General features: G+C 45.3%; 1 protein-coding gene across 8 annotated transcripts in view; it reads right to left on the minus strand.

The window, feature by feature from the left end:
• Positions 1 to 475: 475 nt before the first annotated feature.
• Positions 476 to 12,639, minus strand: part of Kif1b (kinesin family member 1B) — a 123,826-nt gene continuing 111,662 nt past the window's right edge. For all 8 annotated transcript variants that reach the window (XM_021161570.2, XM_029476043.1, XM_029476045.1 and 5 more), the window contains 11 exons: positions 11,974 to 12,088; positions 10,399 to 10,532; positions 9,394 to 9,455; positions 7,682 to 7,827; positions 7,273 to 7,512; positions 5,776 to 5,847; positions 4,028 to 4,149; positions 2,053 to 2,202; positions 1,602 to 1,794; positions 1,277 to 1,395; positions 476 to 576 (listed from right to left, as the gene is read on the minus strand). In XM_021161570.2, the coding sequence (XP_021017229.1) occupies positions 534 to 576; positions 1,277 to 1,395; positions 1,602 to 1,794; positions 2,053 to 2,202; positions 4,028 to 4,149; positions 5,776 to 5,847; positions 7,273 to 7,512; positions 7,682 to 7,827; positions 9,394 to 9,455; positions 10,399 to 10,532; positions 11,974 to 12,088 (1,396 nt within the window). In that variant the 3' untranslated portion in view covers positions 476 to 533. The remainder of the gene's footprint in view (positions 577 to 1,276; positions 1,396 to 1,601; positions 1,795 to 2,052; positions 2,203 to 4,027; positions 4,150 to 5,775; positions 5,848 to 7,272; positions 7,513 to 7,681; positions 7,828 to 9,393; positions 9,456 to 10,398; positions 10,533 to 11,973; positions 12,089 to 12,639) is intronic.

Below are 12,639 nucleotides of genomic sequence, written 5' to 3' on the forward strand. Positions count from 1 at the left end.
GAGAGAGAGAGACAGAGAGAGAGAGAGAGAAACAAGTTTTCTTCTCCTGGCCGACAATACCAAATGTCTCCTCCCTTAGTCTCTAAACCACCCAGAAAAAAGAAGATTATCATAAACAAAGGGGAAAGTAAAAGAGAGACAGAGAAGTTACCCTGAAAACCAGAGCTATACAGAGACAACAGTCGGACAGTGACCGTGACGGGGACCTAACATCCAAAGGAAGCTGAAGTACACAGGAGAATCACTGGGAGATGTGCTGGGTCCCCACGGGTGTGGGTGAGTATGAGTGTGTATGGACGTGTAGTGGTTTTGCTCCCCTTTGTTAGGCCACATGCTACAAGTCTTAGCACAAGAATAAGAAGAGTCAGAGCCATGGAGAGGGAGCAGAGAGCTAGACAAGTGCTGGGTGAGGAGGGAAAAGTCGTTAAGCCACAGGATTACATACAAGAATAACTGTCAAGAATCACAAAGAGAATGAGAGGTAACACTTTCTTTATCTGTCGAAGGTGAGCAAGGCTCAGTCAGGAGAACGCTCAGTACTTGGGCTGGCTCGGGCATCTGCGAGAGAGTTTTGACCTATGAGAAAAACAGGAGGCAGGGTTAGAAGAGTGGATGCTGGTCTCCTAGCCCATTCCGCAGGCCGGGTTTCTACGCTCCTAAACATGGCTGGACCAGCAGTTCTCAACTCGAGACCCCTTTGAGGGCTGAATAACCTTTTCACAGGGGTGGCACAGCAGATAGCCTGCAGAGCAGATATGGACATTATGACTCCTAACAGTAGCACAGGGACAGCTTTGAGGTCTTCCCTAACCTGGGGACTCTGTGAGATGCGCTCCTCTCACACAGGGCTGAACTATGGGAGTCCACTAAAGCACTCAATCTCTCCTTTACTCGGTGCTCTGGGCCTTCTGCAGACCTCCTGAAAACTGAAACCTAAAGGAGATGAAGGATAGGACCGGTGGTGTCCTTACAGCTGAGGATGCATGACACCGCACTGGAAGCAGGGCACTCATCTCACCCTGTAACTCATCATCGTACCCTTGCCTTCCTTTCCAGTTTCATCCCAGTTAGAATGACACATCTTTCCTACTCATGCTGGTTGTTTCTGGGCCTGAAAGCTGAGCAGAGAAAGGAAAGAGCTTTCTCGAGCCAGGCATGGTAGTGCACACCTGTGAACCCAGCCCTTGGGATGAGGTGAAGAACTTAGAATCTGGCTTGGGCTATACAGTGAGACTGTCTCAGCATGACAAAATGAAGCAAAAGAACAGTATCTGACCTTATTGTGCCAGCCAGAAGTGGGTTAAAGGCATATAACCAGTCATTCATGTCTTTGTCATTGAGAGCTTGCAGAAGGACCCCACGGTGCTTTGTGCATACAGCAAAAGTATTAGGTGTCTGGGAAGAGACATTAGGTAGAAGAAAGTTATTGGAGAGAATGAACAGTTAGGACCATCTTGCCAAATTCACAGGGTGCACAGCACTTCACACTGAAAGTTCATGCAACCCAGATATAAACTAGGATCCATGCCACAGACTAGAACACCAAACTGAAAAGGGAAGAACACAGGGAGCATCAGACAGCCAAGTCAGGAGAGACCGACCTTCACCATGGCCTGCTGGTCCTCGCTGTACTCCACCTGTGCTGTAGACAGGTTAATGATGCCACGCTCTACTGGGTCTTTGTCACTGTTATAGATGAAGACGTAAGGGCGACGAACCACAACGAAATGTTTAGCCCAGTTACTGGAAAGTGGCTCTTTGAAATGCAGGTATCCTTTCTTAGACACCACTGATCTGAAAGGACATTGTAAAAGAAGTCAGTTTCTCCTAAAGTAAACATTAGTAAGCTGAGATCCATCAATACATGCTTCCCGAGCCCTCAGATGCACCGGGACAGGAAAATGATCCACTTGGCCTAGATCATCACTGGTCACAGCAGCACAATGTGCTATAGGCTCAGATGCCCACCGTACACCGCAGCACAGCCCTGTGCTCTAGGCTGGAACAGCCTTGCACAGCAGAGCTAGAAAGGCAGCATGTCACAGTACTCACCCCGCTCTGACTTCTTCAATGTCTGGAACAAGATTGAGAAATTCATTCTTTCCTGCTCGGGCCAAATAGGGTGTCTCCACAGTTGGGACGATCTGAAACTGTTCAAATTCTTGGCAGGGACTGGAGGCACGAGAGTTGGCTTCTGGGGTCCTTACAGAGGAAGAAAAGAGTAAGAAGCACTTCAGTTAGGTCAGAGCAACTGTGGACATGACCTCACCCAGACACAGTGCCCCTGCCCAGGTGCCAGAGGCAAACATCAGTTTCAGAGTTCAGCTAGAAGAAGCTCGTGTCAGAAAGGTAACCCTCAATTCCAGCATTTTCTCCTTGGAACAGGACACTGGGGACCACTGAGTCCTGAGAACACAAGCATCTGAATAGGAACTGTGTCCCCTCAGGAGTGTCCTGTCAGTCTCATGGCCAGAACTGACACAGTGGGTCTCAAAGTGCGGCCCCTGACTGACAGCAGCAGCTCTCTCTGGGACTGGTAGACTGCACAGTCAGAGACACAGGACGATGCTTGGCCACTGTGCTATAGCAAGTTTCTAAGGGGTTTTAAAAAGTTCACATCTTGGGCTGGAGAGATGGCTCAGAGGTTAAGAGCACTGTCTGCTCTTCCAGACTCTCATGAGTTCAATTCCCAGCAACCTCATGGTGGCTCACAACCATCTGTAATGAGGACTAGTGCCCCCTCCTGGCTTGCAGGCATAAATGCAGGCAGAATACCGTGTACTTAATAAATAGGCTCCTAAGAGCAGGAGTAGAGTAGTGATCGCCATCACTCTTTAGGCCTCTGTTCTGGTTGTTAGGGGTCTCCTAGAATAGCTTAGCCTGATGATTCTGTATATTTCTGATTCTAAAAGTCCATTTTGAGGCTGGAGAGATGGCTAAGCGGTTAAGAGCCCTTATAGCTCTTCCAGAGGTCCTGAGTTCAATTCCCAGCAACCACAACCATCTATAATGGAATCTGATGCCCTCTTCTGGTGTGTCTGAAGACAGCTACAGTGTACTCATAAAATTAAAAAATCTTAAAAAAAAAAAAAAAAAGGTTCATTTTGCAAGCTTTACTATTTCTTGTGTGTGTGTGTGTGTGTGCGCGTGTGTGCATGTGTATGTGTGTGTTGAGTGTGTTTGAGTGTGTGTGTGTGTGTGTGTGTGTGTATGCATGAGCTCATGCATGTGGAAGCCTTCCTCTATCACTAGATGCCTTCCTCTATCATTCTCCACTTGATTGTGCTAAGTTTTTACCTTTTATGTGGTATCTATTTATTCTGTGAGTTTTATACCCTATACAATGTACTTTGATCATCTCCACCACCACACACCCCTTCCAGCTTCATGTCAGTAATCCAGTGAGTTCAGTTAGTGCTGTCTATATTCACACAGGCATGGGCCAGATACTAGAGCACGGACCAGTGGCCATGCCACAAAGAAAAAGAACTCTTTCCCAGCAGCCATCACTTGCCCATAGCTCCTCAGCTAGGAACTGGGCCCCCTGAGCCTCTCCCAATCCATGGGCTGGCTTCTTCTTATGCAGGTCTCAGGCAGGTGACCACATCCAGAAGACACTCCTCCCGTCCCCCAGCTCTTAGATCCACCTGACTCAGCCTCCTCAGCACTGAGATCAGAGTCCTGTTCCCCTGCAGATGCTTTTCATGTGGATGCTGGGGAGCTGAACGCAGGTTCTCATGCTGGCACAGCAAGCGCTTCGCCATCTGAGCCATCTCTGTGGGCCTCTAGGCTTTATCATTTCTTGAACTGGGATGCATCTTATATTTGATTTGTGTTTTTAATTAGCTTCTGCTTTCTTAGTAGCACATATAACAATTTCATACAGCTAATAACATCCTAAATTTAATAAACTTAAATGAACAAAGTGCCCACACACTTTAGAGTTGTCCAGAATAGGACAGTGATGTGCTGAATCCAGAACTATAGAAAAACTGGTACTTTGTCTCTGTGATATCTGAGTACTCACTTCTGATCCATAGAGCTGCTCCTGGAGTCCACCAGAGAGGGGCAAGTGGAGGAGGGCGTGAGGGTGGAACTGCTGAAACTGGACACAGAGGGGTCCCGTCCAATTGGAGAGATGTCAGACAACTACAACAAAGGCAGCACCAATGAGATTCAGCAGCAGCAGCACAACGGAGCTCAACGTTAGCTAGACTAGACGGCCAGCAAGCCCAGGATCTGCTGTCTCAGCCACCTCAGCCCTAGGATCAGAGGCGACGCTTTTTACATGGGCACTGAGGATCTGAACACAGGTTCTCATGCTTGTATGACAAGCACTTTACATCTGCCTCTGCCACAAAGAGCAGCAAAAGTCGTCCAAGATGGCTAGTACCTCATCTTTTATAAGGCTGATTCAAAGTCATTAAAGAAAACAAGCCTCTGTAACACAATTATTACTGCTCATAGGCAACGCACCAAACCCTTGGTTCTGTCCCCAGAATGAGGAAGAAAAGGAGGAAGGAGAGAGATGAGGGAGGGGGAGAGAAAGAATGAGAAGCTCTGTGTGTCTCTAATTAATTCTCCCTGCTATTACACAGCCTGCACACACACACCAAGCACCTATTGTTCAAAGCACATGGCAAAGTCCTGCACTCATGGAGCGGAGCATACATTAGTGAAGAAGGGAGACAGACTTTCAAACGTTGCAAGATGGTCAGGCCCATGATACACAGTTAGACCAGGTCGCAAAAAAACCCAAAGGAATGAATGAATGAATGAATGAACGAATGAATGAACAAGTAAATAGAACAAAACCAAAAAGTACCAGATAGTAGGGCCAGAAATATGTCTCAGTGTTAGACCAGGTCGCAAAAAGCCCAAATGAATGAATGAATGAACGAATGAATGAACAAGTAAATAGAACAAACCCAAAAAGTACCAGATAAAGGGCCAGAAATATGTCTCAGTGGTTAAGAGAACTGGCTGCTCTTACATAGGACCTGGGTTTGAGTCCCAGCATCCACACAGTAGTTCATGACTATCTGGGACTTCAGTTCCATGGGATCCAACGTCTTTTTCTGACCTCCACAGGCATCGGGTACAAACACAATGCACAGAGCTACATTCATGCAAAATACCCATACATATAAAATTAAAATAATAAGAAGGAAAAATAAACAAATGTTTCAGGGGTGGCTGGCCTGCTGTGGGGGCTCAAAGAGGCCCACTCCAAGCAGGCAATGGTGGGGCAGAAACCAGAAATGATGAGGGAGGCAAGCATGGGAATGTCTAGAAGAAGGTACTGGAGGTGCAGAGAGACCCAGGCAGGCAATAGCTGGGAAGGCTGAAGGAAAAGCCAAAGGGTTAAGCTGATTAAGGCCATGAAGGACACCCAGGTACTCTCAAGAACTATCACCTTTTGCTGAACCCATTAAGTCGAATGCCACCAACAGTTTCATTGTTTTGTTTCACGCAAAAAGCTTAGTACTTCCCAACATCACAAGCTCTTCAAAGGAAACCAAAACAAACAAACAAACAAACACCTAAATATTTCCTATGACAGTAATCCTACACATCCTAGAAGGCATCTGCCAACTTCAGAAGTCAGTGTTCTGACAAAATCAGAAGCCACGGCAGAGCATAATGTCACACCCCTTCAGATACAGTCTACACCCATGACTTTCTAAAAGCAGCACACGTTGTGACAATTTGGACCGCTGAAAAAGGAATGGTCCACACCACACCAGTGACGCCCAATGGCCTCAGCGTGCTCACCTTACAGTCACTGATGCTGCCGTGCACCTGGCTGAATTCTCGATTGAAAGTGTGGGTGAGAAGTTGCAGGCACTGAAATGAGAGATGGTAGAGAGTCAGTCAGTCAGGGCTGAACATAAACTTCCAATGGCTAAATGCAGTCCTGTATACAGGAGAACTAATATGTCCTATACCTATGCTAGCTTAGAATACCTACGAGTATGCTGAGGAAAGCTAGCATATGTCTAGTTAAGGCAGTAAAAAGCAAATGGATTTCAACAACCATCCTTAATACAACCAAAGCAAATTACTACAGACATAGATTAGAAGTGCTTATGAGTAGAGCATGGTAGCCCATGATAGCATTAGAGAAACAGGGGTAGATAGATCTCTGTGAGTTCAAGACTAGCCTGGTCGACATATAGCAAGTTTCAGGACAGCAAGGGTTACATATTAGAGAAACCCTATCTCACTAGGAATATAGCAGCAGAATCAGACATGGCAATATACACCTCTAATTCCAGCACTCAGCAGACAGCCAGGCACAGGCTGCCGCCAATTCAAGGTCAGCTTGATCTAGACAACAAGTTTCAGGTCAGCCAAGGCAACACAGGAAGACTGTGTCTCAGAAATACAAAAGAATCGACATCTTTCTAATTCTCAATTCAATAAAAGACATGGGTTGGGAATGTAGCTTAGTGGTAGAGTGTTTGCCAAGCATACATGAGGACCTATGTTCAATTTCCCACACTGGAAAACCAAAACCAAAACCATGAACCCTTCTGGTTTTCCTTCATGTTTTCCTAAGCACACTAGAAGACCACCTGACTACTAAGACGAGACACACACAAACCCGTCTAAGTTTTCTATCCTCTGTCGCCGCCGACTACAGGCGTCATCAGGCGACCCAGGAGTCATCCTGAATCCTTGCCTTCTCCATCCATCCAGTACCCTCGTCCCCTCTCTGAAGAGGCTTCGCGTTTCTAATGGACCATTGTAACAAGGAGCTCCCTTCCTCACTCTCACTTTCTGCTAAAGAAAACTCTTATTGTTGATTAGTTTAATGTAATTTTGGCATACTTACGGTCAAACTCAGGGCCTTGCACATGCTGGGCAAAGTACTCTACCACTGAGCTATAGACCATTAGTCCTACTAAAGAATTTGTAATCTTGTTTAAAATATGCAGGAACAAATAAACACCATTTGAAATATTTACATCATTCCCAGGACCCTCTGGGCCTCTGGATGCCCAAATAGGATCGATTCCATTTCCTGTCACTCTATCCCATGAATTCCCTAAGCCACTGAATACCCCTAACATGTGTTTCCGAGGCCAGCTCACAATACCAACTCTATAGGATACAGCCCTGTGAGGGTAAGGACTGACCCTTATTATTTCATATGTTCAATATGAGTATCAGTGTCTTCAAAGACAGCTGCTGACAATGATGGAACAGAGAGATTATCTCCGTGCCTGCTGGTAGGGACTCTAAGCAAAAACAGAAGGGATTCTCCACCTTTGTAGCCAGCTCTTTCTCTCGGTCTACCAGGCTTTCAATGTCTGCTGAGTCGTAGCCACTGCTCTCGCTCGGTGTGATGGCGCTTTCAAAGGTGGTGGTTGAGATCTGAGAAGAGATGCTGGTGGAGGTGCTAAGGGTTCCACTGCTGAGGCTGGGGGACAGTGAGTCACTCAGAGACTTAGGGATGCTGTCACCAAGTCTCTCCCGAAGCAGCAAGAAGTGGCGAGTTTTTTCCACCTGTCAAGAGGAACATCATTACTTAAGCCCAGTTAGTGTTTTCATATGCAGTTATGCTTTCATCACAGGAAATCAAAGAGCCGAGGGGTCACAGAGGGAAGGCAAGGGTAGGACTGGGTGGATGCTGTCCTGCCTGAGTCCCTGACGTGGCCCAGGCTGCCCCTGATACCTCATGCAGCAGCTCCAGCTTCTCCAGCTCCCACTGGTGTTCCAGAATGAGGCTGTCTCCACGAGGTCGCCAGCCCGCTAGGTTCTCCTCTCCCCGCACATATGCCACTGAGGTATCCAAGACTTTTCTCCTCCGCCTCTGCATGCCTAACATAAGAAAAACCATGATTTTTTTGTTTTTTAATACCCCAGAGAAAAATCTAACTCCAATTTAAGTCAAAACAAATTACTCTTACACATTTTAAAATAGCAAACCAAATCTGGCCTATGAGATTTTATTTATTAATAAAACTGATGCCAGGAATGGTGGTGCATGTCTTCTATCCATGGAGGGAAGAGCCGGAAGCAAGTAATCCCTGTGAGTCTGAGGCTAGCGTGGTCTAAACACTGAGTTCCATACTAGTCTGGGGGACACAGTCACACCATCCGTTAAAAATAGAAAGCTAGGACTGGTGAGATGGCTCAGTGGGTAAGAGCACCCGACTGCTCGTCCGAAGGTCCAGAGTTCTAATCCCAGCATCCACATGGTGGCTCACAACCATCCGTAACAAGATCTGGCGCCCTCTTCTGGACTGTCTGAAGACAGCTACAGTGTACTTACATATAATAAATAAATAAATCTTTAAAAAAAAAATAAATCTTTAAAAAAAAAAATAGAAAGCTAGGAGGTAGTGGTCCATGACTTTAACTCTAGGACTTGAAAGGCAGAGGCAGGTGGATTTCTGAGTTTGAAGCCAGTCTGGTCTATTACAAAGCGAGTTCCAGGACAGCCAGGGCTATACAGAGAAACCCGGTCTAAAAACTCAAAAAATGCTGGGCTCAGACCTAGGGTCTTGTGAAAACTAAACAAATGCTTTATCATTATTAATCTGTACCTCAGCCATAAACATGGATTTCTGACAATTTCCCTGGTAAAGCTGATGCTGTTGCTCAATGGTATGAGCTGAGAAATGATCTTTGTTAAGGCGGTGTAGTAAGCAGTTGTAAGGTTTTCTGAATAGCTAGGCTCCGTGGCTCAGAACCTGTGATCCTAGCACTTGGAAGGCAAGGGGCTGTTGTAGGTTGCAGGCCTAAACAAAATCCAATCTCAAGAAATGCTTTCTGGGCTGGAGAGATGGCTCAGCAGTAAAGAGCACTGACTGCTATTCCAAAGGTCCTGAGTTCAATTCCTAGCAACCACATGGTGACTCACAACCATCTGTAACGGGGTCTGGTGCCCTTTTCTGGTGTGTCTGAAGAGAGCAATGATGGTGTACTGGTATGCATAAAATAAACAAATCTTTAACATGTAAAAAAAGAAATGCTTTCTAAGCCAAAGATTTTTTGTTTTGTTTTGTTTTGTTTTTTGAGACAGGGTTTGTGTCTCTGTGTATCTGTGGAACTTGCTTTGTAGACCAGGTTGGCCTCAAATGCAGAAATCCACCTGCCTCTGCCTCCTGAGTGCTGAAACTAAAGGTGTGTGCCACCATGGCCCCACTAAGCCAAAGTTATTCTAATTCTCCTAACAAGTTCATATTTCACAGCCTATTGTAGCTTGTTGAACACCATTTTTATAATCACATTATATGCCATAAATCAAAGAGTGTATTTTACCACTCCATCACTATAAAACTGGCTTGTAAAATACTAAAAGACTTTCTTCCTCCCAACATGAATGAGTCTCCAATTTTTTTTAGTAATATTCCTGAAGAATATGGTGTGGTAAGAGCTTACCTGGGCTTCCAGTATCCGCCATTTTGCATAAGCTCAGCTCATAGATCCCAGTCACTCGGTTGCTATTGAAGATAAATTAGAACAGCTGGTGAGCTTCTTGTAGCACAAACTGGGAAAACCCTGGGTTTGCTTACTTAATAAACAGCATGTCTTCTTGATGGCTACAACTCCACACTTAGATACACACCATTTTCACTTTTATTTATTTATCTGTGAGTGTGTGTGTCTGTGTCTGTCTCTGTAGGCATGCATAGGTTGGAGGTCAGCTTGGGGACTTAGTTTTCTGGTGCCATCATGTGGGTGCCGCAGCTCAGGCGGATGGCAGGCTCCTTCACCCGGGGCCATCTTTCTGGTCCTAGTTAAGACACTGATTATTTTTTATTGCTAACTATTGTTTGCTTATTTACATTTTTTCTCTTAGGAGATGCCTATTTTCAGTATGATTTTGATCACTGTTATTCCAATATGATGAACAGAACAGGGTACACTAGAAAAATCTACAACATAAATGAGAAAACTAAGAACCGTTCTTGACATAAGAGAAGAAAATGTCTGACTGGAAGGAAATGATTAGCAACAAATTCTGGACACTGCAGGAAGGGACTCAACCTTACTGCATTATAGTCATTCTTTATTCGTGAAGATGAGTGGTGATATTCAAGTATCCAGGCCACACAGTCTCAAAGGTATATTTTTGTGTACCTTAAATATGTACAACAACTCTTACATAGAAGAAAATTTCAATGGCAATCTATTAAAAATATGAGTAATAGTGACAACGAGTCCTTATTAACCTGCTCTGGAAGATTTACACAGAACACTCCTCTTTCCTTCACCGCTAACACTGTATGAAATGCCACCATGCAAGTCATTGCTACTCAGGTGTCAGTGACTCAAATGTTTATAGATGACAAACTAACTCGCAACAGAAGCTGGGGTACCTAAGGCCTGGTGTTTCTGTTGGACTAGGACAAAACTGGAAACTAGCTTGTTTCAAAAACTTACGAGTCTGGAGACTTTGAGTAGCCACTACCAAAGAGGTTTCGCAGAGAACGTGGTGGTGAGATCTTGGCATCTCGGGAATAGAATACCATGCACACATCCTTAGTGATGACAGCCGGCTGGATGCAATGATCCAACTGCAAACAGACAAGATAAAGTGCTGAGTGACAAGGAGAGCAGCTGTGGTGAGAGGCTGTACAGCAGTGGATGAGGAAAGCTGGCTCCAGCTGTGGAGAGAGGTAGGCTTCTGCTTCAATGATTCCCACAGCCACTCAACAGATAACAATACAAGGTCAGGTGCACACGTGATAAATGCATATTTTCTTTTGAGGGAAAATCCTATCATTGCACACTTTAAAAATGAAGAAGCCAGGGGTGGTGTCAAATGCTTTGAATCTCAGTACTCAGGAGGCAGAGTCAGGTGAATCTCTGTGAGTTCAAGGCCAGCCTGGTCTACAAAGAGAGTTCCAGGACAGCCAGGCCTATACAGAGAAATTCTGTCTTGAAAGACAAAACATAAAATAGAAAGAGAAAGAAATAAAGAGAGAAAGAAAGAAGAGGGTGAGGGAAGGAAGAGTAAGAGGGGGAGAAGAAGAAGGAAGCTGAAGAAAAGAAGGGGAGAAGGACGAGGAGGAGGAGGAAGAAGAAGAGGAGAACGAGAAAGAATAGGAAGAGGAGGAAGGGGGCTGGTGAGATGGCTCAGCAGGTAAGAGCACCCAACTGCTCTTCCAAAGGTCCTTAGTTCAAATCCCAGCAACCACATGGTGGCTCACAACCATCCTTAACAAGATCTGACTCCCTCTTCTGGTGTGTCTGAAGACAGCTGCAGTGTACTTACATGTAATGAATAAATAAATCTTTAAAAAAAAAAAAAAAGGAAGAGGAGGAAGAAATACATGAAAGTGAGACAGAGAAGCTCATGAGAGGACACAGAGCAGTGAGTGACAGCACAAAAGTTAGAATCTGGCTCAGATCAGGCATGATGGTGGATGCCTGTAATCCCAGTGCCTGAAAAGCAGAAACAGGAGCAACAAGTCACCTTCAGCTACACAGGAAGTTTGAGGTGAGCCTTGGATACAGAGACTCAAAGAAATAAAAGCAGAAGGACTCAGGCTTGTTCCAAGACCTGGAACTAGTCTCTGTTACGACCAGGAAAATATGGTATGAAATTGTCTTAACTGGTGATTGGTTTCCTGAAGCTTAAATGATCAAAAAAGTTGTGCGATTTTGACTAAATAGAGCCCTGGATTAGAATCTAAAACAATCAGAACAGCTAGCAAAGTAAAATCAAATAAACCATTTAAAAATACGGAGGGGAAGCTGGGCGTGGTGGCACACCCCTTTAATCCCAGCACTTGAGAGGCAGAGGCAGGCGGATTTCTGAGTTTGAGGTCAGTCTGGTCTACAAAGTGAGTTCCAGGACAACCAGGGCTCTACAGAGAAACCCTGTCTCGAAAAACAAAAACAAAACAAAAAAAGAATACGGAGGGGAAGGGATGAAAAAGTAAGCTGGATTTTTGCAGACTGTTCCTGTCACTGCCTGCTTCCCAGGGTCTGCTCAAGTTATGGGTTCCTTACCTCCAGATAAGCAGATAAGGTCATGTAGATCTTTTCTCCATAGGGTGTCACTCGGTTCAGAAGGAGGGAGTTATGTAGGGAGCTGTCCCATACGGCCTCGAAACGGTAGAAGGTCCTGAGGTCAGAAAGACAATGTCAACCCGAAGTAGCCAATGGTAGCAGAGGGACTGCTACTGGCCGTGTTCTAAGGAATCCCATGCCAATCACTGCCATTCTCCATGTATCTCACCCTAACAGAGGCAGTGTCCATCTGTTAGGGATACTTAGTTGTGCACCTCATCCCTGCTTTTTGATAAAGCTTTTGACTGCTAACATGACCACAGTGGCAGCACTGGCAGGAATGGGGTACACGGCTGCAGCTCCAACACTCAAGCAGAGGCAGGAGGACTGCTCAAGTCTGAAGATGAGTTTGGTCTAATTTCCAGGTTAGTCTACCAAGCTCCAGACTGGCAAGGACATAGCACAAGACTCTTTCTCAAACAAAGCCAGCCCCATCGCCAACATAAACTATGAGAACATTCAAAAGGAGTAAGAAGAATGTAGACAGAATCTGAAAGAAGACGTCCAAGTGAGCGGCCCTGTCTGTTTTAATAACAGGTAAGAAGGATTTAGCTAGGCCTGGCAGCACACACCTTTAATCCCCGGTGTATATATATATATATATAT

Source organism: Mus caroli, chromosome 4 (genome assembly GCF_900094665.2).
Source record: "Mus caroli chromosome 4, CAROLI_EIJ_v1.1, whole genome shotgun sequence".
In the NCBI taxonomy this organism is placed as follows: Eukaryota; Metazoa; Chordata; class Mammalia; order Rodentia; family Muridae; genus Mus; species Mus caroli.